The following is a 27416-nucleotide window of genomic DNA, read 5'->3' as shown; positions in this document are numbered from 1 at the left end:
GGTGGATGATGAAGAGTGGCAATCGGCGATTTCCTCCCCTAGAGAGGTGGCAATATCGGCGCGTCTCCGCCTGGTGCAGCTGAAGATACTGCACAGGGTGTATGTCACCGGCCCTAGACTAATACACATGGGGCCGTCAACGGATGGCATGTGCCGACGGGGATGTGGAATGCTTGGGACCTTCCTACATATCATATGGGAGTGTCCTTGTGTGGCCCGATATTGGACGCGTGTACACGCCGTGATGGAAGAAGTGACTGGTGTGACCCTGCCGGCTGAGGCCCGTAGATGCCTCCTTAACATCTGGGGCCGACTGATTATAGTGTTGCGCAGACCCGATGGGTCACCTTGGGTAACATGGTGGCCAAAAGGGATATCGCCCAGAAGTGGGGTGCGCCTGCTCCCCCCTCGCTCAGCCTATGGGAATCTAATATGGACTGGTGCATGCTGCGTGAGAAGACGGTGTATGTGGCCAGGGGTAAGCCTAGAATGTGGATGTCTGTGTGGGGTGCCTGGAACTCCTATAGGGGTGACATTTGCGACCCCCCCGTGGAACTTGATTCCGAGACCCTGCCTTCCCTGTAGTACCCCCTACCCGGGACTCTACTTTACGTATCCTGTTGTGCTACCCCCCACGTGATTTACAGTTGTCATTCTTATTGTGAGCAACCTTGGGTGTTGTGCCCCCGACCCCCTCCCGCTACAAAAGCCCGCTGTATCTGTACTGTCCTCAGCCTCCTTCTCTTTTTCCTCTGTTGTCTTTTGTGCTTCCCGCACACCTCCTTCTTTTGACCCTATTTGGGTCTTTTTCTACCTCATGGTTTATTTATTTCTGTGTTCGATCTTATTTAAAAATTAAACCTGATTGCTTCTGCTCATGGTATTGTGCACGACCTTTCCTGTTGACTTAATGCTGCCTGGCCTCCGGGATGTATGGCTGAATAGCGGTGTACTTTTTCTATAAATAAAGGTTTTCCAAAAAAAAAAAAAAGAAAAAAAAAAAGAAATAAAAAAACAAAAAAGTTTAGGATTATCCAGAAAAATATTTTTTTCAAAAATACTTATGGTGGGTCACTTCAGCACTCCGAAGGACGGGTCTAAACACACACGTCTTGTTTGAACAAAATGAGATTAGGTCAAGTTTGGCATGCATCTGATTGCACATGAGCAACACAATGCTACATCAGATCCAAGTGTGGGTATCTGTTTGAATAAATGCGGGTCCTAGGCTATCCATCTCACTCCCCTGTAAAAGACAAAACCACATATGTGCAGCTTACAATGCAGAAACAAGTTTAAGCACCTCTCGGAACCTTGTTCATAACCCAAATGTAGGCCATATTATAAACTTTGAGCTCTGTCAAACACAAGCGCAAGCAAATGTATGCACCAAATTCAACATAAACAGAAAGGTATGCAGTTCCTAATGAACACGGTCGGTTGATGTGAAAATAGTGTGTTGAGAAGTACACACTAGAGGCAGGAGGAGGTTTCCTCTATTTTGAAGGGGACCCTCACATACCCCCCATCAATGGGGTGTCTTGCTTCATCATCGGGTCTGCTCCTTATTGGGTCGGCGATACAATACTTACTTACCTTGTCGGGGCCTTTTAGCGGAGATATTTTTTTCTTATGTCGTAAGGGGCAGTGCGTGTGAGAACCCTAGAGAGTGTAGATGTAGAAAGTATCCTGAACACAGGTAGTTGCACCTTCCAACCCTGAGGTTTGCCTTTAAACGGACAAACAACCTCAAAGACATGCTCATACATACCGGACCTAAGGTCCAAAATACTAACGTTCGGAGATCCCTATGGGACTTGCCACCAGTGAAGGGACACTACCCCTGCGGCTCAAGCATTTTGTGTCCTTTCACAAAAATGACAAAAGAGATCACATTTGTGAATGGGTTCAAGTGGCAGATCAATAAGCATACAAATTGCAACACGACTAACTGTATTTACATGTTAATGTGCCCATGCCAACTCCTTTATATAGGGATGACTACTAGACCCGTGAGAACACAGATCACAGAATACCACAGTAATTTCAGGTGTCACAAGACAAACACCAAAATGACAACACATTTTGCCCAACTACGCCACCCACCAGACTCAATCAGGTCTTGTGTCCTAGAAGCACACTCTGGTGTAACCAAAGATATCCTCTTCAGAATCGAACAGAGATGGGTGCTACGATTAGCCTCAGACAGAGAGAGTCTCAACGAGGACATACCATGGGGGGGGGCCCTGACGAGATGATAATTCAATCAGACTCTGACCTTATAACCACTTTGATCGTTGTCACAACAGGTTGTAATGATACTAACTGCCTTTAACAGACGTATAAACCCCCCGTTGTATGACTCAGAGGACTAACTGATGTTCAAAGTTGCCCTCTGAACTTGTTGGCAGTAACTTGCTACATTCCTTCCATGACACACTCTCCACAGGTGACATCCTAACCATGTGAATACACGACTATCTGGTGAATAAAAAAAACGAGTTACTTACCTGTAACTACGGTTATCCAGTATTGGTATCTTTCATAGATTCACATGCCTGAATCATTCCCCGTCATCGAGGCGGGAGTCCCACGGTATAAACATATACAACAGCAGTGCCTAGAAAATTTCTTGTAGTAGGCTGGAAAAGCCCAAAGGCCTAACTAGGCCTCAAAACTTAGCAGCCTATCTACATCATTATGTAAAAAGACCTGAAATAATAGCCTCAGCCAATCAGCTGTCCTCACCCTCTAGAACCTTCCCAGCTCAGGCAGTTCTCCTCAGATTTTCCCAGCACAAGTGAGAATGAGTATCCATAGAATAGAACTACCCTGCCGGGGAGGAGGGTGGGTGCATGTGAATCTATGAAAGATACCAATACTGGATAACCGTAGTTACAGGTAAGTAACTCATTTTCTTATCCAGTATTAGGGTATCTTTCATAGATTCACATGCCTGAATCAGAGTAGCAAGCAGTAACATCATGTCTGTCGATAGAGGAAGGTGGGAGACAAAGAAATCATATATCTATCTCCACACAACCAGGAAGGTAATAGAGCACAAACTTGTTAACATAACACATGCATTAAAACCTTCATAAAAAACATCATTGATAGGACAGCATTATAAATACTTAAACTTTAAAAGAAGAATAAAAGACCATAAGTTATCCAACCTTAGTGAAGAAGATGCTGCAGCACCGCATCACCAACTGCTGTATCATCATGAACCGCCGACTGCAGACAGTAATGTTCGGTAAAAGTGTGTACACTTTTCCAAGTAGCAGCTCGGTAAATGTTCTCCAGCGGCACTCCAGCGAAAAGGGCCGTAGACACTGAAATTGTTCTTGTGGAATGCGCCTCGACTTTCCTTGATAAAGGTTTGATGGCCTTGTCATGACAGAAAGTAATTGTAGAAGACAACCCCCTAGCTATAGTTGCTTTTGTGACAGCTTGACCCAAGGTGGCTTTGCCATAAGCAACAAAAAGTTGTTTAGATTTGCGGATGTCCTTTGTCTTCTGAAGATAAAACTTCAGGCACCGTTTCACATCCAGAGAATGTACGACTTTCTCCGCAGGAGTTTTAGGATCCGGGAAAAAGGTTCCGAGTTTGACCGGTTGATTGATGTGGAATTGAGTTGGTACTTTGGGAATGAACTTTGGATTGGTTCTAAGCGTAACAAAGTCTTTAGAGAATTGCAAGAAAGGGTGAGTAATAGTGAAGGCCTGTATTTCACTAACTCTACGAGCTGAATTAAGAGCCAGCAAGATAGCCACTTTCCAAGTAAGAAACTTTAGTTCCGCTTTATGAATCGGTTCAAAAGTCCTTTTTAGAAGCTGAGAAAGAACAATATTAAGATCCCACTCAGGAGGAGGAGGACGAACTGGTGGAAAAGCTCAGAATAGTCCCTTAAGGAATTGTTTTATCAAAGAGGATGAACATAAGGATGGTTTGTTGGAACTCTTCCTGAATCTGGATATCGCTGCCAGATGCACCTTAATGGAAGAAAAAGCTAGACCAGCCTTAGCCAAAGACAGTAGTTATGGAAGGATGGCTTCAGGAGGAGCTTGAAGTGGATGAACATCATTGTCTCCACACCATGAGCAGAATCGCTTCCACTTAAAACGATATGTTTTGATGGTACTTTGCGCATGTGCTTCGGACAAGATCGCCCTGCAGTCCGAGGAGATGTTTAGGTCCTTGAACTCTAGGAAGTCAGGAGCCAAGCGTGCAAGTGCAGCGATTGAGGATCCGGATGATGGATTTGACCTCCCTCTCTTGTCAACATCGATACTGTCGGTTTGAGACGAAACGGAGGTTGTTGAGAGAGCAGCAGGAGCTCCTGAAACCAAAATTGCCTTGGCCAACGGGGAGCAATGAGGATGAGAGTGCAATGTTCCCTCTTCATCTTTTGCAGTACCTTTGGAATGAGCTGAATCGGAGGATAGGCGTACGCAAACATTCCGGTCCATCTCATCAGAAGTGCATTTCCTCTTGACCCCTGTTGTGGGAACCTGCTGGCATAAAACAGGCATTTGCTGTTCTGTTGTGTGGCGAACAAATCCAGCGTCGGTGTCCCCCAAAGTCGAAAGATCATCTCTACTTGATGTTGTTCGAGCTCCCATTCGTGACAGCCTGTGAACGTCCTGCTGAGGCTGTCTGCTAGAGAGTTCCGAACTCCTTGTACATGCTCTGCTCTGAGGGACATGCCGTGGCGCAGGGCCCATTCCCACATCTCCTGAGCCTCCAGCGACAGGGTGAGAGATTTCGTTCCTCCCGGTTTGTTTATGTAGAACATGCTGGTGGTATTGTCCATACGCACCAGCACGGACGAATTCACAATCCTTGGCAGGAAGGCTTGTAGGGAGAGAAAAATGGCCCTCAGCTCCAAGCTGTTGATGTGCTTCTGTTGGTCCCGGCGAAACCATCTTCCCTGGATCTGAAGGTCCTGAAGGTGACCTCCCCAACCTTCCATGGATGCGTCCGTAGTCAGGGTGAACTCTGGAATTTCTTGGAGAAAGGGGAGGCCCGGCGACAAATTGTGCGCCTTCGACCACCAAAGAAGAGCATGTTTCATTTTGGCAGTCACTTTGATGCGGTCGTGGAATGATCCGTCGACTTGCTTCCACTGACGAAGTAACTCTTCTTGCAACGGTCTCATTCTGAGTCTCGCCATAGGAATGAGGCTGATCGCAGATGAGCACATCCCTAGAAGGGAAGCAAATATCCGAACTGAAAGTGACCTTCTTGCAAATATTTGTCTTGCTAGTTTTAACAGCTTGTTTTGGCGCTCTTGTGTCAGGTACGCCTTGCACTGGCATGTGTTCAAGACTGCTCCCAGAAAGGTCAATTCTTGACGAGGTTGAAGCTGAGATTTTTTCGAATTTAGGGCCAGTCCTAGATTCGAGAAGAGAGAAAGCGTACTCCTGACCGCTTCCATTGTTGAGTTTCTGGTTGGACCTTTTAACAGCCAGTCGTCGAGGTATGGGAAAACTTGCATTCCCTGGGACCTCAACATTGCTGCCACAAGAGCCAGACATTTGGTAAAGATTCTGGGGGTCGATTTTAGGCCGAATGGGAGCACTTTGAACTGGAAATGGACGCCAGCCACTTGAAACCTTAGGTATTTGAGGTGTTTCGGGTGAATAGGGATGTGGAAGTAGGCGTCTTGCAGATCCAGAGAAGCCATAAAGTCCCCTTCGTTGAGACAATTCAGAATGTCCTTCAACGTTACCATGCGAAAACTCGGTTTCTTTAGATTATTTGTTGAGTTTGCGCAAATCCAGTATTGGACGTCACTCTTCTGAATTTTTCTCTACGAGGAAGAAGCGAGAATAAAATCCTTTCCCTTTCTGAGAAGGAGGAACTCGTTCTATCGCATTCTTGTGTTTCATCTTTAAGGCTTCTTTGAAGAGTAAGTGAAGACGAGGGGGAGGGGGACCCCTGGGCGGCGTTGTTGGAGGCTTCTGCAAAAACTCCAGTGTGTGTCCATTCCTGACAAGATCCAGGACCCACTGATCTGAAGTTATCTTCCGCCATTGGTGGTAAAAGGCGGAGATTTTGGCGCCCACGGGAAGGGAAAGGTGAGTGGCTGACATCCGGCAAAGCTCATTGGCGCTTGTTGGAATCTCGCCCTTGATTGCTTGAACGTCGTTTCCCTCCTTGCCAAGAGAAAGAACCAGAGGCAGGCTGCCTGTAAGAGGATTGATAGTAAGGTTTGTTGTAGTTAGATTGATACTAACGATTTTGTTGGTTGGAATAATTGCCTCTGGAGGAGTAACCACGGCCTCTTGCTCCTCTAAAGGATCCCCTCTTGTATTGCAGGGTACCAAGTGATTTAGCTGTGTCTGTATCAGTTTTTATAGCCAGCATCATCGATGTGCTTCCCAAAAAGTGAATCTCCATCGAATGCCATGTCCAAGATTTTGGTTTGGACCTCAGGCCTGAAGGTGGTAGCCCTGAGCCAACCTTGACGCCGAAGTACAGCTGCTCCAGCCAATTGCCTAAAATTGGTGTTTGAAATGTCCAGGGCGCAATCGATGATTTCTGAAGCCGCCCTTTCACCCTCTTGCACAATTCTGCGTACCTCCATCTGATGATCCTCAGGGATCAAATCAAGATATTCCGTCAGATCGGACCACATTTGTCTATCATAACGAGCCAGGATAGCCAATGAATTAGCTGCTTTAATGGAGGCTGCTGCGTTTGCCGAAAACTTCTTTCCAATGGCATCAAGTCTTCAGCCCTCCTTGTCAGGTGGTGTTGAAATGGGAGCAGAAGGATTTTTGGATTTCTGCTGCGCAGCCTGGGATATGACAGAATCTGGTCGAGGGTGACCTATTAAACAGATGGAGCATCCGATGGTGCTCGGTACCTTTTCTCTATTCTTGGAAGAACTGCAGGAATGGAAGCGGGCGTTTTCATTATGTTGAGGCCCTCCTTCCAAATATAGTCAATAATGGGAATAGCCCTGGTAACTCTGCGATATCCCTCTTTAAAGTCATGTAAAAAGCAGTCCGACTGCTCAACTGTGACGGCCCTTTCAAATCTATTAGCAGCTCGCTGCATAATATCGTGGAAACCGCCAATATCTTCAGGCGGAGAATCTGAAGGACGGGGCGCAGGCGGCGAAGGCATAGGAATGACATAATCCTCCCAAGGATCTACAGGTGTTTTATCCGGCAACTCGCCTTCTTCCCTGCTTTCTTCGTCATCATTAGAAGAAGTATCTGTATCATTTTGAGGTGCTGGACCAGTATCTTGTCTTGGTGACAATGAAGCTCGTGGTGACAGAGGTTTTGGCATGTCAACTGGAATAGGCGACTCAGCGGGTGCAACCGGGGTTGGTGGAAATCTCTGGCGATAATCCGCCAACATAGACTGCAAATCCTGAATTAAGGAAGTTGGCAAATGACTAGTGTCGTCAGACCGAGAAGGTCTAGTATGAGGTGATTGATATGGCGTGGAATAAACGTCATGCGTATAATTACCATGGACATCATCTTCATCATCCTCCTGATATTTAATATTTAATTGAGAAGGGTGACGGGCAATCCCAAAAGGACCGTCATCCTCTTCCCCTTCATCTGACTCCTCCTCCACATATGTCTCCAAAATGTGCGATGGTAAGAGTGGAGAAATGTGAGAATAATCTTGCCTTTGATATGTCTTCATTTGAAAATGAGTATATTGTATCTTTGTCGGAGGTGAACTGTGCAACAGATGAGCAGATGTCACTGCGGAAGCCACTGTTACAGGGATTTCCGTCGACGGTACTGTCAATGACAAAGATTTTGCCGTCGACGGGATCGACAATGGTGTCTTCGTTGACGAACCTTTCGTCGTCGGGACCGTCGATAGTGTCTTCGTCGACGAGTCCCTCGTCGTTGGGACTGATGATGCCTTCGCCGACGAGTCCCTCGTCGACGGGACCGTCGATGTTGTCTTCGTCGACGAGCCCTTCGTCAACGGGTCCGTCGATGGTGTCTTCGTCGACGAGTCCTTCGTCGACGAGCCCTTCGCCGACGAGCCCTTCGCCGACGAGGCCGTCTATGATGTCTTCGTCGACGAGTCTTTTGTCTCGTCGATGGTGACTTAGACAACGAGTCCTTTGTCGACGAGGCCTTCGTCGACGACAAAGTCGAAAGTGTCTTCGTCGACGATGATGTCGGCTTCGTTGACAGAATTGTCGTCGACGGACCAGAAGATTTAGTCGATGGAGACGTCGACGATGGCAACTTGTTTTTAGTCAGCGATGGTTTAACAGACATCAAAGGTGAGGAAATAGCCGAAGCGGTAACCGTAGAAGTAGATGAAGAGGCAGAAGTCAAGGTAGTAGTAGGTACAGACACCAGAGAAACAGTCCTAGCCTGGGTTGTACTCACAGTTGTTATACCTGAAGAAGCTGATGCACTCTTTAAGGGTTCTGAAGTTTTCTGAGAGGTTTTTAGTTTCTTCTTTCTCTTGCTGGAGGTAGAGGTCTTGTCCTCATCATCAGTGGAAGAAGACTTCAACCACAAAAGAACCCTTGCCTCCCTATCCCTGATAGTTTTCTGAGGGAAGGTACGGCAAATCCTACAGTCCTTCACAATATGTGAAGGGTGCAGACAATAAATACAGTCAGAGTGCTGGTCATCCACATGGACCCTCTTCTTGTAGCAGGTTCCACAAGCTTTGAAAAGAGCCTTCTTTTCAGACATTTTGAGGAAAAAAGATCAAAAACTGAGTAGGCACTCAGGGAGACTCCCTTACACACGAAGTGCGGTGAAAACCTTACGAGAACTGCCTGAGCTGGGAAGGTTCTAGAGGGTGAGGACAGCTGATTGGCTGAGGCTATTATTTCAGGTCTTTTTACATAATGATGTAGATAGGCTGCTAAGTTTTGAGGCCTAGTTAGGCCTTTGGGCTTTTCCAGCCTACTACAAGAAATTTTCTAGGCACTGCTGTTGTATATGTTTATACCGTGTGGGTAGACTCCCGCCTCGACGACGGGGAATGATTCAGGCATGTGAATCTATGAAAGATACCCTAATACTGGATAAATGATGTTGTGAGGCACATAGAGACCAACTCCCCGTGATCCCATATCTTAGGTGGAGACTTGTGAGGTCCATTCCTTTTGAGACCCACATTCATCCGCCATGACCATCACACTGATGAGCAACACACAACTCAACACTACTAACATAATGCCTAATACGTAGTGGCCCCAAGCACCTGGCTGTTCATAACTATTTCCACATACTTTAGTCTGCACACTTTGATGCTGAATACATAGTAGCGTCGCATACCAACACGAACATCAAACGTGTACATAACCACGTCCACATACCGGAGTTTAAACGCCTTGACTATTTGTCACCAATGTATGGCGACGCACTTTCTGCCACTCCCAACTAGGCGCTAGATCGGCTACACACCTCTCTTGCCATTCCCAATATGTGGCCGAGCGGTATCTGGGTTCACGCTATATGCATTGCATACACGTAGGAGGAAGTACCCGCCCTCCTCGCTGGTCACCTAGAGAATATATGCTTGCACCTACCATTAGCCTACTGGGACCGGCAGAGTGAGGGTAGGTCTTCACGCCAACTGTGTGGATTCTCAAGTTAGTGCATTCGCCCTGATGAAACCGCTGACGGGTAAGTTTGGCGCTTACACCACTCGCATCAGGGACTACGGGAGACTAGGTCTTTGAGCCCTCACAGTGCTCACTTGGATTTAGTGCCCTGAGACGCCTTTCTTCAAACCCATGTGCTTATACACTACCGGGCGCCTGCAGAGGGGTGTGGCTGCACTGGGGATTTTGGGGCCGCTCACTCACAAGCATGAGGTGGGTCCATTGGGGCTCTTTGTTTCCTACTTGCGTAGTTGGCGAAGTTGCTGACGAAATGCGGAGGTTGTTCTTTGGCTCACGTGGAGAGTGATGGCACACAATGAATATGCTACTTACCAGTATGCATCTGTTCTTGGTATGTAGGGCTGCTAACATTCATATCTGTGCATAGATCGCCGCTTAGTGTTGGGTCCGTATGATTGCACATTGTTGTCCTGGAAGAGTCTTCGAAGTATCACAAGATAGGTGGCTCCTCCCCTGGACTACAGTGCGCATGGGCATCGACTCCATCCCCAGATTGTTTTTAGCCATTGTGTAGAGATGGAGTGAAATAGTGTAAATTATGTCCATGCTAATGTTTGAATGCAAGAAATTACCTGCAGCCGCTACGGGCGCCAGGGAGGAGGGCGGGCGATATGAATGTTAGCAGCCCTACATGCCAAGAACAGATGCATACTGGTAAGTAGCATATTCAGTTCGAGGCATGTGGGCTGCTAAATTCATATCTGTGCATAGAATACATAGCAGTCCCTCCATTAACGGCGGCCGCCCGTGCCAGCTGCAGAAGTTTGAAAAAGAGTTTTAAGGACAGCCTGACCTACAGCTGCCTGCTGTTTGGAATGCACATCTACACAGTAGTGTTTAGTAAAGGTGTGTGGTGTAATCCACGTGGCTGCTCTACAAATGTCTTCCAAAGGAATATTACCTAGGAAAGCCATGGAGGCCCCTAACTTGCGTGTGGAGTGGGCCCTGGGGGGGATCGTTAAAGTGCACTTAGCCTTGTGGTAGCAAATCTGAATACACTTAACGATCCACCTGGCTATTCCTGCCTTGGAAAGGGGGTTGCCTTTGTGCTGGGCTGAGAAGGCAACAAATAGCTGTTGTGTCTTCCTAAAGCTTTTGGTCCTGTCAATGTAGTACATTAATGCTCGTTTGACATCAAGCGTTTTGCCAGTGAAAGGCGAATTATGCGTCAGAAAGAATGGTTCAGTACATCTAGGACACAGTGATTGTAATACTGTGGTCGAATTCAGTGATAAAGGAAAGTCTACTTTCAAAGCTTCCCGCCATTCTTATTTTATATGTGGTCAGACAGCCTATGTACGTCTGCCATTAGATTGGGATGGGACGTGTTATATTGCGTTCCTATTGCCACCTCTTTCCCTAGCCCCGCCTGATTATCATCGAAATCCACATCTGGTTCATGTGAGACATAAGAGAGACCTTCCTCCCGTTATTGATTATTCTGAATCAGCATGGGATCAGTATAAGGATTATATCAAAGGATATTTTTGGTTCATAGGTCCTGTCCAAAATAGTAAGATCATTCGAAGATTACCCAGAACTTTGGAAGCAGTAGTGAACAAGACTACTTCTGCTTTAGGTAACCTGACCGAGGAGCAGTCTGCTATGAGACTTGTTGTTCTTCAAAATCGCCTTGTCCTTGACGTCATCCTGGCAGATAGGGGCGGGGCTTGTAGAGTCATCGGATCCAGTTGTTGCGTGTTTATTCCTAATAACGCGCCATCCGTGTATAAGGCCATAACTCGGCTTCATGAAATGGCTCACCTGATACACCAGAATCCAGGCTCCTGGACTTGGTCCGGTTGGCTCTGGAGTGTGATATCCGCCTGGGGATGGAAATTGTTATCATTCCTAGGAATAATATTGGTCATAGTATTCAGTTGTTGTCTCTGTCTGCAATGTGGGCCAGCGATTTGCGGCTTGTGCGCCACAGCTTGTACTCCCCGTCCAAGTACATGTTCCCGTTCCCGAATAAAGAAAGAAGAACAAATGATGCTTTACGAACAGATAGATGGTCTCATGAATATAGATATATCCTAAAGGGTGTAGTAGGGTCCAAGGAGGGAATGAGGTAATAGAAATTTTTAGGTAGCTAATGTGTCCCCCACTCGCACCCTATCCATGCACCCATGTTCCTTGTATGTCGTGTAACTTCTGTTCCGTACATGCTAGAAAGACGCATATACATTTGCGTCCATCCTTAACATATCAGCTATCCAGTCCTGCAAGAAAATCCTGTTATTTAGGCTTCTAGGCCTATGGTGCCAACGTCTTTACATGGTACACTGTTGAATCTCGCACACGTTTTTCTCCATGTTTCCTGGCTCAGTCGAGCTAGGCCCTTAAATGAGGCCCCGAGTCTCATCTCTCCTGTCTCTGAAAGCTGTACGCATCCCTGACCTCTGCCTTACTTCCTGCCCAGCGAAGCGGTGCCCGGCTTAGCCTGGCATGCCTGCCAAAGTCGTATTTTGCCTACAGTTATCTGCTCAGCCTCCTCGAAAACACATTCCAGTCTAGTGAAATAGGTAAACATATTCCCGGCTGCAGAGCAAAGGGCCCGGCTTTCCTGTCCTCCTTGCAAGTGATTTACTGAACCCGTTACCATGGTAGGCCCATGGCCCCGCGCATTGCACCAAGACACGTATGCACGCACTAGCATTCAGTATTGAACGGCCTCTGCCAGAGAGACCTTTTACTTCAGACACTACATCCTCCAAACATGAGATATCAGATATGCTATAGGTACAGGTTGCTCTGACATCCCAGACACCAGTCTCCTCTACTAGTGCTAAAGTCAAAGCCCCCAGTTCTCCCCAGTTACACGTCATGCTCAGTTGCGCGCGCATATAGGTCATAAGTTTCTGCTGATCCTGCAAACTTTTTCTATGCATCCACCCACTTGTGACGTTTCTTGTGAGTTTCTCTGACATGTACAGTGCACGCCCATGTGTACGCCTTTTTACACGCCTCCTGTTACTAACATGTGTTCTTATCTCTCTCTTTTCACCTGTTACGCCTACTGCATTCATTTCAATTATACTGTTTTACTATATATAATGTGTAATGCTAATAAAACGTTGAATGTCCCTTCCTGAACCTTAGTGGTGATGGAACATGATATCCTGCTACTCGAGGAGCATAATTAAAGCCCGTATGACTCAGATACCACGGACTCTGCCTCTCATTTGATTGAGCTGTCCTTGATTGTTATTTAATTGTATGGAAAATAGTACGGTAAATTTTATTTACCACAGGAGCATTCTTTCTGCTACTGTTTCAGAGTTTTGAAAGAATGTGGGTAGTTCAATGGTTTGATTGACATGAAACTGCGACACCACCTTAGGGAGAAACTTAGGGTTAGTGCGCGGCAATGCCCTGTTAGGATGAATTTGAATAAATGGCTCTTGTATTGTGAGCGCTTGTAGCTCACTAACAAGCCGTAGCGACGTGATGGCAATGAGAAAAGCCACTTTCCATGTCAAGAACTGAATCTCACAGGAGTGTAGAGGCTCAAACGGTGGTCCCATTAACCTGGTTAGGAGCTCATGAGGTTCCACACATGAGCTGGTGGGGACCTGGGGGGGATGACTCGTTTCAGCCCTTCCAGGAATGCTTTGATGGCAGGCACCCTGAAAACTGAGAGGTGCTGCCTGTTTTGGAGATAAGCAGCTATGGCGGATATGTGTATCCGAATGGAAGCATACGCCAGATTACATTTGTAAAGATGTAACAAATAGCAGATGATATTAGGAATGGATGCATCCAGCGGGTTGATATGATGTTCTGTACAGTAAATGACAAACCGCTTCCATTTTGCTGCATAGCAAGCTCTGGTTGTTGGCCTTCTTGCCTCCCGGATGATGTCCATGCATTCCGGTGGCAAATCAAGGTAGCCAAACTCTAAGACCTCAGGAGCCAGATCGCTAGGTTCAGCTGTTGCGGATCTGGGTGCTGAATGTCGCCATGGTTCTGCGTCAAGAGCTTGGGTGTGAGGCGCAGCCTTTGATGCGGTACCACGGAGAGTTCCAGAAACGTGGTGTACCATGGCTGGCGTGCCCACGTTGGAGCAACCAGGATGAGTGTCATTGAGTGTTGCAGCAGCTTTCGTGCCACCAGCGGTATGAGAGGTGCTGGGGGAAAAGCGTACGCAAATTTGCCTGACCAGTTCATCCATATCGCATTGCCCTGCGACTGTGGGAACCTGGCGGCGACGCTTGGGCATTTTGCGTTCTCCCTCGTGGCAAACAGGTCTATCTCTGGATGACCCCACTGCTGGAAGTACGGGTGCAGTACTGATGGATGTAGCTCCCACTCGTGCATTTGGTGGCTGTACCTGCTGAGCAGATCCGCCATCTGATTGTCCACGCCCAGGAGGTGTTCCGCCATGAGGAAGATGTTCCTCTGAATGGCCCACTTCCACATGCCCTGAGCCAGATGAGACAACTGTGGAGAGTGTGTGCCTCCCTGCTTTTGGATATAGTACATTGCCGTCATGTTGTCCGTCCGGATCAACACGACCTTGTTGCACAGATGTACTTTGAAGGACTTCAGTGCCATGAAGATTGCCATCAGTTCTAAGTAGTTGATGTGCATCTTCTTCTGCTGTGTCGACCATAGCTCCTGCACTGTGTAGTGGAGTACATGCGCTCCCCAACCCTGGAGAGATGCGTCCGTTGTCAGGATAATTTGTGGCACAGGCTCCTGGAACGGTCGGCCCTTGCAAAGGTTGTGTGGAGTCCACCAATGCAGAGAGTTGTATGCCCGACCAGTCACCAACACTAGGTCTTTCAACTGCCCTTGAGCCTGAGTCCACTGGCGTGCCAAGCATTCCTGAAGCGGACGCATATGCAACCTCGCGTGCAGGACTATGAAGATGCAGGAGGCCATCATGCCTATCAACTGCATAAACACTTTTGCAGGGAGTGAGCGCTGCGGTCTGAACCTCTGTATCAGCGACTGGATGCTGTTGATCCTCGCTGTGTTCGGCTGAGCTGTAGCAGCCAGAGTATTTATAGTCGCGCCCAAATACTGCCGAACATGGGCTGGCTGAAGGCGAGACTTTGGATAGTTGAGCGAAAACCCCAGACTGTGAAGAAGGTGAATAGTGCGGGACATGTCTGCGGCGCACTGCTGTGCCGACTTGGCTTGAACGAGCCAGTCTCCCAGGTAAGGGTAGACATGTATGTTCTGTCTCCTGAGGTGCGCCGCCACCGTTGCCAGACACTTTGTGAACACTCTGGGAGCAGTGGTCACACCGAAGGGTAGGACCCTGAACTGGTAATGCCTGTTTAGAATGGTGAACCGGAGGTATTTTTTGTGGGATGGATGGAGTGGTACGTGAAAGTAAGCATCCTTGAGGTCTAAGGTTGCGAGAAAGTCTCCCTGGTTTAACAGTGGAAGAACTTGCTGCAGAGTTAACATGTGGAAGTGTTCTGAAAGAATATACATGTTGAGGGGGCGTAGGTCCAGAATGGGTCTGAGTGAGCCGTCCTTCTTTGGGATTAAGAAGTACAGGGAGTAAACCCCTGTGCCTTGTTCCTCCAGTGGCACGAGCTCTATTGCGCCTTTTTGCAGCATCACAAGAACCTCTTGCTGCAATAAGTGCAGTGCTCTGCCGACATTGGACGTTGTCTTGGGGGTATGTTGGGTGGAGTGGACGTTAACGCCAAACAATAGCCGAACTGGATAAGTTTCCTTACCCACCTGTCTGTGGTGATGGACTTCCAGACTGGCAGGAACTGCTGGAGTCTCCCCCCGGCAGGTGTTGGATGGTCGGGGGCAGTGACAGGAAGTCACTGTTTGTTGGCGGCAGAGAAACGGGAACTGTTGTTGCCTCTGCCCCTGCCCTTGCCGTTGTTTCCTCTGTAACCTCCTCTACCCTGTTTGGTGTATGAGGACTGTGCCCCACTTTTACTGAATTGCGCCTGTTGTGCCAAGTGTCCTCTGGTAACACCCAGAGTGCCTGAGCGACGAAAAGTGCTCCCTCTGTATTGCTGAGACTGAAGTGCACCCATGGATTTAGCCGTCTCAGTATCTTTTTTAATTTTTCGAGGGTGGAGTCCACCTCAGGGCCAAACAGTCTGTCTGGATTAACGGGCTGGTTGAGGAGAACAGTCTGTATCTCTGGCTTGAACCCTGAGATTCGGAGCCATGCTTGACGCCGTAACATCACACTAGTATTTATCGCTCTTGCTGCCGTATCTGCAACGTCGAGCGCACATCTAATTGCAGCGTTGGAGATGAGCTTGCCTTCTTGGATAAGCATCTCAGCTCCTTCTTTAAACTCGTCTGGAAGGTGTTGTAAAAGCTGCTCTAAGGTGTCATAGTGTGCCCTGTCGTATCTTGTCAGCAAAGCTTGTGTGTTGGATATGCGCCAGATGTTTGCTGCCTGCGCTGCCACCCTTTTCCCCGATGCCTCCAACACTTTAGACTCTTTGTCCGGGGGAGGAGCTTCACCTGTTGTTTGTGAGTTCGCCCTTTTGCGAGCATTAGAGACCACCAAAGAGTCCAGAGGCAACTGGCCCCGTATGTAAGTTGGGTCCCCAGGTGCCGGTCTGTATTTTTTTTCTATTCTAGGGTTTACAACCCGAGCTCTTGTTGTTTCCTTGAAAATGTCTGTGGCATGCTTAAGAACACCCTTAAGCATTAGAAGTGTTTTTACGGTTTTCTCAGCAGCAGAGAAAGTGTCAAATAGAAAGTCAACGTCCACAGGGTCAGCATGCATTTCCACCTTATGGTTTGCAGCTGCCCTCTCAATTAAGGCATTGAACGCCGCAGAATCTTCTGTAGGAGAAGGCTTTGCGCCAAAAGCTTGTGGGTCATGGACAGCTTGTTGGTCCCCTTGATCACCTGAGGCTAACCACGAGTCCTGTTGCTCATCAGGGTCTGTGTTTTCGGGAAAAGTATACTCCTCGTCCTGATCACCTAGATCTCCATCTGAGCAAGTGGGTGAAGGCGATGGGCTCCTTGCAGGATGCAGAGGAATGCGCTCAACAAGTTCCGGCGTTTCTGGCGCTGGCCTTTTCCTTTTCAGAGGGATTACAAACGACTCCAAAGGCTGTGAAGTAATCTTCCTCTTATAGAGCGTCAATTTTCCTGTGTCGGCGTCGATATACTGTTCCGACTGCTCGTCTAATAAGGGTTGTCGACTCAAACTGCCACTCAGCTGAGTATGCCCTACCCCTTCTGAGTCCTTAGGCGCCGACCGTGGTGCAAAGGCCTTTGGCACCACTTTGGGTGGTAGAGTAAAGAGGAGCGGCTTGGAGGTCTTCTTCGGTTCCGCTACCGGAGTAGGTACCGAGCGAGTCTTCGGCACCGACGTCAGCTCTTTCTCCCGAATCCGTTTGAGGGAGTCTGCCACTTGCTTTGTAAAAGAAGCGGACGGTCTCGTCGACCCGACTGAGGACCTCGATCCACCCCCAGGGGAAGACTGGAGCGTCGATGAATCCCTGTTCTTTGCTGGAGGCGCAGACGTAGTCTCGACAACTGCGCGTTCGCCACCATCCACGGCCCCATGCGTCGACGTCGATGGCTTCGGATCGGCGGCCTTTCCCTTCGGCATTGTGGCTCCAGACTTTGGCTCGGTGCCCTTTGCCGATTTGGCCTCGACGGCTGGTTTGCCTGTAGATGCGGTAGGCTTGACCGCTGACGGCTCGACGGCCGACTTCGACTCGACCACCTTAGTGGAGTGCTGGGCGACTGCTTTCGAGCTTGGCTCTTTGACCACCTTAGGCGCTTTAGCCTGTTTGACAGCCTTCTTCGGCTTCGAGGGCTCCGACGACGACGCCGTCAATGGCGTCTTCGGTTTCGGCGCTGCGTCGGCCATCTTAGATTTGGTCGATCCCGAAGGTTTCACTTTCGGTTTCGATTTAGGCAATGGCGGCTCCGTAGAGGTGTCCGTAGCCGGGCCAGGAGGCGGGGCAGAGGAGCGAGGTGTAGGGTCGTGGGTAAGGCCTTGTGGCGATCCCGTGACCTGAGCCTTTGTATGTTCGGGGCATAGCTCATCCTCCGAGCTATCTTCCACGGCCCCAAAAGGTTCTTCGTCGTCCCCTACCTCCTCGACGTCTTCCTCGAGGTCTTGGTCTTCTTCGTAGTCGGCCTCGACCTCCGCCGATGGAGGTGAAATCTGCAGGTGAAGTTCTTGTTCGCCTGCGTCGGGGCTGTCGAAGATGTCCACCGGTGCCGATCGCTGGGCCTGGAGGCGCGCCACGCGCCGAAGCTTGATCGTCTTCTTCGATCGAAACCTGGAACAGGCCATACAGCTGGCCTCGTCGTGGTCCGGCGATAAGCACTTGTTGCACACAGGGTGCACGTCGATGTGTGGGTACTTAGAACCACACACGGGGCAGTACTTGAACGGACTCCGTTCCATTGTAGAATCGTCAGGGTCTTGCTGCGTCGACAGGGCCTCGATGACCGAAGAGTCACCCCACTCCTCCGATATCCGACTCGACGAGCCGGAGTATACACAAGACCGAACGCGAACAATACCGACTAAGTAAAGAAAGCCTTTTGGCCTTTAAGAAGTTGTTTTATCGATTCCGAACAGGAGACGTCGAAATCACATCCGAACCCAATGGCGGAAAAAAACAATCTGGGGATGGAGTCGATGCCCATGCGCACTGTAGTCCAGGGGAGGAGCCACCTATCTCGTGATACTTCGAAGACTCTTCCAGGACAACAATGTGCAATCATCCGGACCCAACACTAGGCGGCGATCTATGCACAGATATGAATTTAGCAGCCCACATGCCTCGAACATATTCTTTTGACATGCTGAGATTCAGATGTCACAGACACAAAAGAGCATAAAAACATTAAAAACAGACCCCAACATGTTTCCTCATTGCAAGCGCAATGCATTCAATGCTGGTAAGAGATGTCTTAGAAATACGTTGGTTGATACAGTAAATTATGGCACTCACCAGTTTAATTTTTAGCCCAAAAAGACACAACCCCCGTCCACTACCTGTCCCTCAGCGTTACCTACGTGGGTGCGCCCTGGGGTCAGACTGAGGGGGATACACTGGCTACTGTGAGCTCTGTAAAATACGACAAACACTCCTCATTAGCATTGACCCTGACTCTTGGGGTGCTTCAGCCTTAAACATACCACATCTCATTGAGCTCTCAAGAACTCTACCAATCATGATATGAACCTTCCTTTATATCTCCCACCTTTTCAAGGACACTGCATTATTCAGTGTCAGTGAAGAAACATAAATCTGACACTAATGGGGTGAGTTCCCTTAACCCCTTCCATGCTGGGCCGTTTCCGCCGCTGTGCGGTAAACAAAAGAGCAGGGCGGGGCTGTGACGAACCCCAGCCGTCATCAGCACACGAGCGCCGCAGAGCATGACGGCTGGGGTTCGTCACCAGCATGGAAGGGGTTAACGTCTGTACCAGCTGGGCTGCCTTTTTATGCTGCTTTTAAACGCTGCTTCAAGTCGTCTTGTGCATGATCACAACCACCCTGAGTGATGCATGCCTTTTATCACTTTTGTTTACTATTAGAACACGAGACAAGTATAGTAGGTTTCTGCAATGCTCTGATATATCTCTATGCTTCCCCCCTTTTCCCTACAGGTTGATGTCCTAGATCTGCAGGTACCACTTTTTAGGGTGCTGTATGGGTGGTCACTCAATTAACTGATTAGGGACCACTACCAAAAAGCGTGGATAGATCTTGCATTGGTCCTGAAGAATTGCCTTTAAATAGAAACAATGGCAAGAAACATGTTGACCCCGATAGTGCACGTCCCTGTGACCTTATAACAGGGGTGTACAACATTCACGTTTTTAACCAGGAAAGTGGCCACAATCGTTAAAATAGTTCTGAGTGGACCACTACCTCCTGTTTTAGCCTCACTTCTTTTCTTTCTACATCTACACTCAATAGGGCCACCACACACTCTGCACCTTACGGCATAAGGAAAAAAGATCTCTGCTAAAAGGTCTGACAAGGGCGCCGATCGGATATTGCAGCGCCAACCCGATAAGGAGCAGCCCCGATGATGAAGCAAGACACCCCACTGATGGGGGGGGTGTGTGAGGGTCCCTTACCAAAAGGAGGAAACGTCCTCCTGCCTCTAGTGTGTACTTCTCAACACATCATTTGCAACAACCGACAGTGTTCACTAGGAACTGTATACCTTTCTGTTTTTGATGTACTCAAGGGTTTGTATGCTGAACCGGGATAAATATAGCCCGCAGTCCCTCCTTTATTGTTAGAAAGAGAATGCACCAAATTCAGACATGGCAACCTAGCATGAAAGGTCTGGCTTGCTTCACATCAGACCAAGTCTACAGAGCGTTAAAGAGCCCCAGCAGCGGCAGCAACTGGGTACACACATACCATTACAATATTCAGACAAACGGTTAAGTGGAAACGTACATGAACCTTTATTTGTGGTTTCTAGCAAATCAGTCCTACTTTAAGGGGGCATCAAATGTGTAATTAAACTCCTACTCCTATAATGCTTGGGGACAGGTATTCTTCTGAAGGCAGTAAAACAGGATACAATACAGCACAAATATTCTATGACATGCTGAGATTCAGATGATACAGGCACAAAAGAGCATAAGGACATTAAAAACAGACTAACCTGTTTCCTCATTGCAAGCACAATGCATCCGATGCTGGTAAGAGATGTCCTAGAAATACGCTGGTTGATACAGTAAATGATGGCACTCACCAGTTTAATTTTTAACCCAAAAACACACAACCTCCGTCCACTACCTCACCGTGAGATTAGGAATGTAATAGACCATTATAAAAATACTTGCCACATTTAAATATTTACCTGACTGTTTTCATGCCAAACGATGTATATAATAGAAAACATCGAATGGGCAAACTATTAGAGGTTTTCTTCACTTGTTCGATCAAGGAAAATGTGTGGCCTCAGCGAAACAATATAAAATTGAAGACTCCAATTTCCATGTGAAATGAAGCCATATGGCAGCTGCCATTTGGACATCCATCTCACAAACGGTTATATCCTTAAGAGGGTACCAGCAGCAAAGGGAAAACAACTTCTGTTGTCCAAAAATACTGCGCTGAAATCCAGCAGTGTAAGTGGCAGGTTCAATGGTGCGGTTTAATGGATTTCTTCAATTCTGCACAGCAGCGCGTCGGACAGTCAACCGTGCGAAAGATCAGCCTGAAGAGACTGAAAACGTCTTTAAGAACAAGAGGCGGTGACGGCATCTTGGTGGAGGAACATACAGTTTTGCACGCAATAGTACATGCATTCAGAATTGGAAATAGAGAGAGAGAGAGAGATAGCGCGCGCCTGGGAAATGATAGCAAGAAAATATACAAAATATAAATGACATCAGAAAATGTAAAATGTACGTCACCTTTAAAAAGGAACTCAAAATCCTCCCATTTGAAAGGACACTTTGTAGGCCTCGACCCCATTCTTAAGATACAGTGCCTAATTGCTTGTTCATTTTACCCCACTGTCCTGCTTTGTTGCTTAACTACTGGTTTATGACGACTGTTACCTTTATCAAATTCATGTTCACTTTTAAAGTGCTTTATTGCCCCAGTTCCATGTACACACTATATAATGTCCAACACTTTCCCTACTGTTGCGCAGACTGGAGTTGGGATAGTAAATTATACTATTCCAAAGTCCAGCACTTTCCATAAGGTAAGTTTTATATACATATATATACATATACATACATATACATATATATATATACATATACACATATACATATACATACACATATATACATATATATACATATATACATATATACACATATACACATATATACATATATACATATATACATATATATATATATATATATATATATATATATAGACTTTTGAGACAAACATGTCAAAAACTGCAAGGGACTCAAGTGTAGAAAAAAATGTGGTTTCACCCATATTCCAATACTTCCATCACAGAAATGTGTGGAAAATGTGTGCTTTTGGACAGTGAGGGGTTGACAAGGGTTTCTAGGTAAGAATACCTTTTGAAAGCCACGCAAGTCCCCCACTCAGGATTCTCCACAGGTGTCTAGGTCTCAAAAATATGCTGGTGTGCTAGGTGTCGGCTGTGCTAGAACCAAAAATCCACGGCGAACCAACTTGCAAATAAAGGGTCAATTATCAGTGGAAAAAGTGGATGTATGCATGCTGTGTTTTAATCCCATTTTGTCGCAGGCACTAATCCCACCCTCACAAGTGAGGTACCCTTTTGTATCAGGAGACATGGGGGAACCCTGGGTGGTAGGAAAAGTGTGGCTCCCCATAAATTCCAGAACTTTACATCACAGAAATGTAAGGATAATGTGTGTTTTTCGCCAACGTTTTAGGTTTGCAAGGGTTTTCGTGTAAAAGAAAAAAACCTTGTGAGAGCCACGCCAATCTAGACTCTTCCAGGTGGCTAGTTTTCAGAAATGTGAACATTTGGGATGTTTGCGTGGCAGCAGGTTGAGCTAAGGCCCAAAATCCACAGGTACCCATGTTGTATAAAAACATGAATTTGCTGAGTAAAAAATGTAGCCTCTAGGATGCATTGTATGGTGTAATGTGTCACAGATACTAGGCCCAGCCAAACAAGTGGGGTACCATTTTTTGGGGGAAGATATGTGGCAACACACTAGACGACTTGTTACTACCAATTGGATTTCTATGCTTCTGTGACTTCTACCAAATGTAAGTAAGTGTGTAAGAAAGAAGACATTTGGCAAAATGCCCTCTGAATCACATACTACTATGGGTACCCACAAATTCAGAGCTGTATAAATAACCACTGCTCCTAAACTCAGTATCTGGAGTACATTTCAAACATTTATAGGTTTCGTTCATACCCATTTTTTACTCTTTATATTTTACAATATGGACAGCTCTATACAAGGAACACAATGAAAAACCATTGTAAGGTGCAGCTCCGTTGTTGTCTCTGGGTAGCTCGAGTTCAAGGAGAACCTAAAAACTCTATATATATTCGTGACCAGAAGGGTCTAGTGGAAGAAACAGTATATTGCTTTTGTAAATCGGCTATTGTGGCAAGATGTTAGAGATGAAAACACCATCACAAATGGCTTTGGGAGTGGACCCTAAATGTATTGCATGTGTTTTCAGTATCTATAGCGCTTCCCAGGCCAGGATCAGAATTAACAACTCACTGGCATCACCCATTGGAACAAGGCGAGGGACGAGGCAGGGTTGCCTTCCGGTTCTCCTCCTTTTTTGTGCATTATAAGGAGCTTGTCTTCATAGCTATTAGGCAGAATGTGGCGATTAGTGGAGTGACAATTTGACAAGTGGACCATAAATTGTGCATTTATGCCATATAGGGATGATATGCTATCGACTCTCTCCAGCCGGAGAAGTCCCTACCAGCAGCGCTAACTGAGCTGCAACGTTTAAGAGACAAATCACAGTTGCTGGCCTTGTCCCTTCCCTCAATGATAAGATCACAATTACAGTCTCCGCTCCCATTCCAATGGCCAATAAATATGCTCGCATATCTCGGGTTGCACATAGTTTCTACTGCCGCTGAAACAGATAAGGACAACTTTGCCGAACTAGTTAAACAATTAAAAGTAAACGTCCAAACTTGGCATAGCTCTTGATTGTCCTGGTTGTGACACATTGCAGTGGTTAAGAGGACAGCTCTGCTAAGATTCCTGTTTATGTACTCCCCTCCAAAGGTACATTATGCCCAAGTCAGCAGTTCTTTAACAATTGTATATGGTCTATAGAGGCCTAGACCAGCAACTAAACAAATGTCCTATCTCATAGATGAAGGGGGGTGGTTGTGCATCCCGAACATTTCCTATAACTAGTACATAACATAGCTTCTCTATGTAATGGAGCGGCAAGTTACCTGAAGGGGAAATATTTGGATATTATCGGTTGTGCAATTGGGTTACTCACCCTACGATAAGACAGCGACCAATTTGAGAAGTGGCTCATTACTACATCTGGGAATAAGCGTACCCTCTCTGAAATATATACCCACCTCATTCTGTGGCAGACATATAGGAAAACAGCTGGACAGAATAGATGGCAAAAGGAAATGTGTAGAACACATATATGAGACAATGGAATGCAGTTTTCCAACGAGTAAAGGTCACAGCAGCCAGTGCAGCAATTAAAGAAAGGATGCTAAAAGGGGCCTCATGATGGTTATACGGGTCCAAGAGAGGTTACATGCCTGGAATACAATGAAATCCAATGACTGCTGGAGAGGATGCAGAAATACTGCATAAACCTGCTGAAATTGCCACAAGCACACCAAGTATTGGGAAGAGGTATTGACTAACATTACTGCAATGAATACCAGCCCAATTCTGAGACTTCCAGCCTATATAATTCTCGGAGTCTATGATAAACTCAAATATAATTCCCTAAGGGAAAACCGATAACAATCCTTTTATGTGCAGCCAAGCAGGTCATTTTGGCGGTATGGGGCACCAATAGAATACCGGACCACAAATAGTGGATGCATAAGATCTGGGAACTCGGACATGGAAAATCTTTCTTGGACAGTGGGTCGAAAAGCACTTTGAGAAATACTTGAATCCTTGTCGAAAACTACTATGCAACGAATTTAAAGATCTAACCTGCCCCAAATACCTCAAGGTCTTTTTTTCGAGTCACTTGTTGGAGATTTTACTTGTTGTTTTTATAGTGTCCCATTATTCTACTCTGCCTTGTGGCAATTTATGGAAATCACTGGGTTTTTTTAGGAGTCACTTGTCATACTTTTTATCTGTCGTTTTTACAATTTCTCACTATTCTACCTGGTTTGTTACATTGTGGCGGTTTTTCATGACTTGAATCAATACAATCTATCTATCTATCTATCTTTCTCAAGGTGTTAAAGCTGACCTACATAGAGGGATAAATAAGAGACCACAAGCCCTGAGTAGGCGCGTACACACATCCCGTGAAATATTAACTCTCATGGTTTGGGCATGGTTCATGAGTTTCAAAAGGGGAGAGAAAGGGGCGTAAGATTGGTGGGTGAAGAGGAAGGTTTTGCTAACAGTTTATGCAACCTGCTGGCCACTTGGATGTAGGGAGATGAAATGTACATATTACAAAAGCAATAAAACAAATGTGATTTTCAAAAGAGAAGCAACAAAGCATGGCGGTAAGAACAACACAGAGAGCACAAGGAGAGAGAATGGGATGAGAAAAAGACTGCATCAGGGAGAAGTGAGAGTTAGAAATCACATGCACATCTCCCATGGAATGTTGAAAGAAAAAGAATACAAATCATCCAATCAAAAGGATGGTAAAGAAGCTATGTTCCAGGAAAGGTATATTCATAAGAAAAGAAGGGTAAGTCATCTAATAAGGAGCAAGCAAAGGAGAGTGGCAAGAAAGCCAACTGATAAGTAATGGAATGGTTTCCAAGCCTACTGTAAGTCTTGGTATTGTCCACAATAAGTCTTACTCATCAGACTCATGAGTAAAGCATTTCCAACAAGGGATAATATACAGCATGTAATCACAGTGATCTCTGCTAACTAGTTCCAAAGGTTTCCTGCCCTGTTACCAAAGCCTACGCATTGAATGTGAAGGAAGTGAGAAACTAGGATTAAGGGAAACTTCTACGTTTAACAGGTTTTTGCTTTTTGTTAGCTGTGCTAGCTTTACCTCATTCCGACAAACAGGCCTATTTCCTTTTACGTGGGTCGAAGGATATCACACAACTGATGACACTCTCCTTCAGCACTTTACTTTTTAGACATTTATTATTTGGTTATTGCATCAATGCCCATGACAAATACTTTATGGAAAAAATGTATCAAAGGCGACCAGAACTTCATTAGCACCAGCACCCTGGTGTGAAAGCGTTACTAGCCCTGTAGCACATCTATGTGCCCCAATTATGTCATGCAACCATTTTTTGGCAAACCGAAATGAGCAACCCATCATTATTGTGCAAGGACCAATCTAGGCAAAGTGAAATCACAACAGTAGTAACGTGCTGCAATTTAAATAAGTATGCCTAAAGTAACATAACGGATAAGCTCAAACAGAAATGATTTCTCTATTACTATGTATATTCGGGCATATAACAAATGGATACATATTTATAAAGGCTGCCTTTTCACTGTATTCGGACTAAAACCGTTATGAAAGCATAGGGAAAGGGCAGGAGTTAATGCAACCAAGATAATTATCTGTATCCCACATTATCCCATTAGTGACCCTTATCCCTGCCCTGGAATACCATAAGCGGATTGCTCCTTGGGAGCTTTACTGCTCTCTGTTGTTCCAAAGGTGATTTGAATTTTTTTAAAGCATGGTATCCGAAAAGATTACGTAGCTGCCATTGCTCGCTATAAAGCCCTCCTATCTAAGATTCCCACAACATATGGCACTGATATGTAAAATGTACGCATTAACACAGGAAAAGCCAACCATCGACAGAGACGTTCGCTCGCCCCTCCTCCCCTCACACCACTAATCCTTTGTCTGGGTCAGGGACATGTACCCAATCCGCCGCCAATATCAGAAACAAGACCGCAGCCGGATACGGGTCGTTCGCTCCGCATTGGAGTTATCAATAATACTTTACACTGTGTGGCTGCCTATAAATCCTTTCAAGATTAGTTCATTAATTCAAAATAATAACAACAAATCCTCTGAAACAAGCACTGGCGTTGCCAATAGGTCTCGCAGTAGGAAAGTTGGAGCTATTGGTTCTGTAAATGACAAAGCCCTTTATGTTTTGAAAAAGAAAACAAAAATAAAAGTTAATGCTATTTGCAATTGCAATAGCTCCAAATTTCCTACTGCAAGTCCTATTGGCAACGCCAGTGCTTGTTTTGCGTGATTGTGAGTGATGCTGTGGTGGTGCACCGTTTATGTGTTTGTTTTGAACACAGCGAAATTAATAGCTTTGTCATTTATAATGCCAATACTTTTAACTTTTCCAAATGTGACACCTTTAGCATTTGTAATGCAACATGTTTTGTATTTACCTGACTTAGATGTATTGATATTACAAATAACAATGTCTTTTATTTTTTTTAAATAATTAATACTTAAAGGAAAGTTATTGTAATTTATAATGGCAATAGCTTAAACTTTAATAAATAACTTTTGTGAAGATTATGTTCAGTGTATTTTATTGTGGCGAAAATCCAAGAACAGAAGTGAAAAATTAACATCTTTTTGTGACATTTGTAATAAAGCTTTAAACATTGAGAGAACATATTTGAACCAGTTGTTGTTGAATAGTTGCACAGATTGATGCTGTGGTGGCGCTGAGTGATGTTGTGGTGGCGACGAATGATGCTGTGGCGTTCAGTGATGCTATAGTAGTGCATAGTGATGTTGTGGTGCCCCTGAGTGATGTTGTGGTGCCCCTGAGTGATGTTGTGGTGCCCCTGAGTGATGCTGTGGTGATGCGATAGATAGAGTGAGGGCGATAGATAGAGAGAGGGCGACAGATAAGATAGATAGATAGAGTGAGGTCTATAAATAGATAGAGAGAGGGCGATAGATAGGAGGGCGATAGATAGATAGAGTGAGGGCGATAGATAGATAGAGTGAGGGCGATAGATAGATAGAGTGAGGGCGATAGATAGATAGAGTGAGGGCGACGGATAGATAGAGTGAGGGCGATACATAGATAGAGTGAGGGCGATACATAGATAGAGTGAGGGCGATACATAGATAGAGTGAGGGCGATACATAGATAGATACATAGATAGATAGATAGATAGATAGATAGATAGATAGATAGATAGATAGATAGATAGATAGAGAGTGAGGGCGA

The 27416-nt window shown here is 46.1% G+C and overlaps 2 protein-coding genes across 2 annotated transcripts in view; both read right to left on the bottom strand.

Moving 5' to 3' along the window:
* The window catches only part of MGAT4B (alpha-1,3-mannosyl-glycoprotein 4-beta-N-acetylglucosaminyltransferase B), a 1389535-nt gene that overhangs the window by 1215502 nt on the left and 146617 nt on the right, over positions 1 to 27416 (bottom strand). The window lies entirely within an intron of this gene.
* Positions 15434 to 18045, bottom strand: LOC147702666 (uncharacterized). The gene is given in 2 exon segments (XM_086928817.1): positions 15434 to 15684; positions 15687 to 18045. Coding segments are annotated over 2 exon segments (2577 nt in total). The 5' UTR covers positions 18013 to 18045.

This window comes from Lissotriton vulgaris, chromosome 7 (assembly GCF_964263255.1).
Source record: "Lissotriton vulgaris chromosome 7, aLisVul1.2, whole genome shotgun sequence".
NCBI lineage: Eukaryota > Metazoa > Chordata > Amphibia > Caudata > Salamandridae > Lissotriton > Lissotriton vulgaris.
Note: the sequence above shows the minus strand (reverse complement) of the source record. Positions and strands in the feature narration are given on the sequence as shown.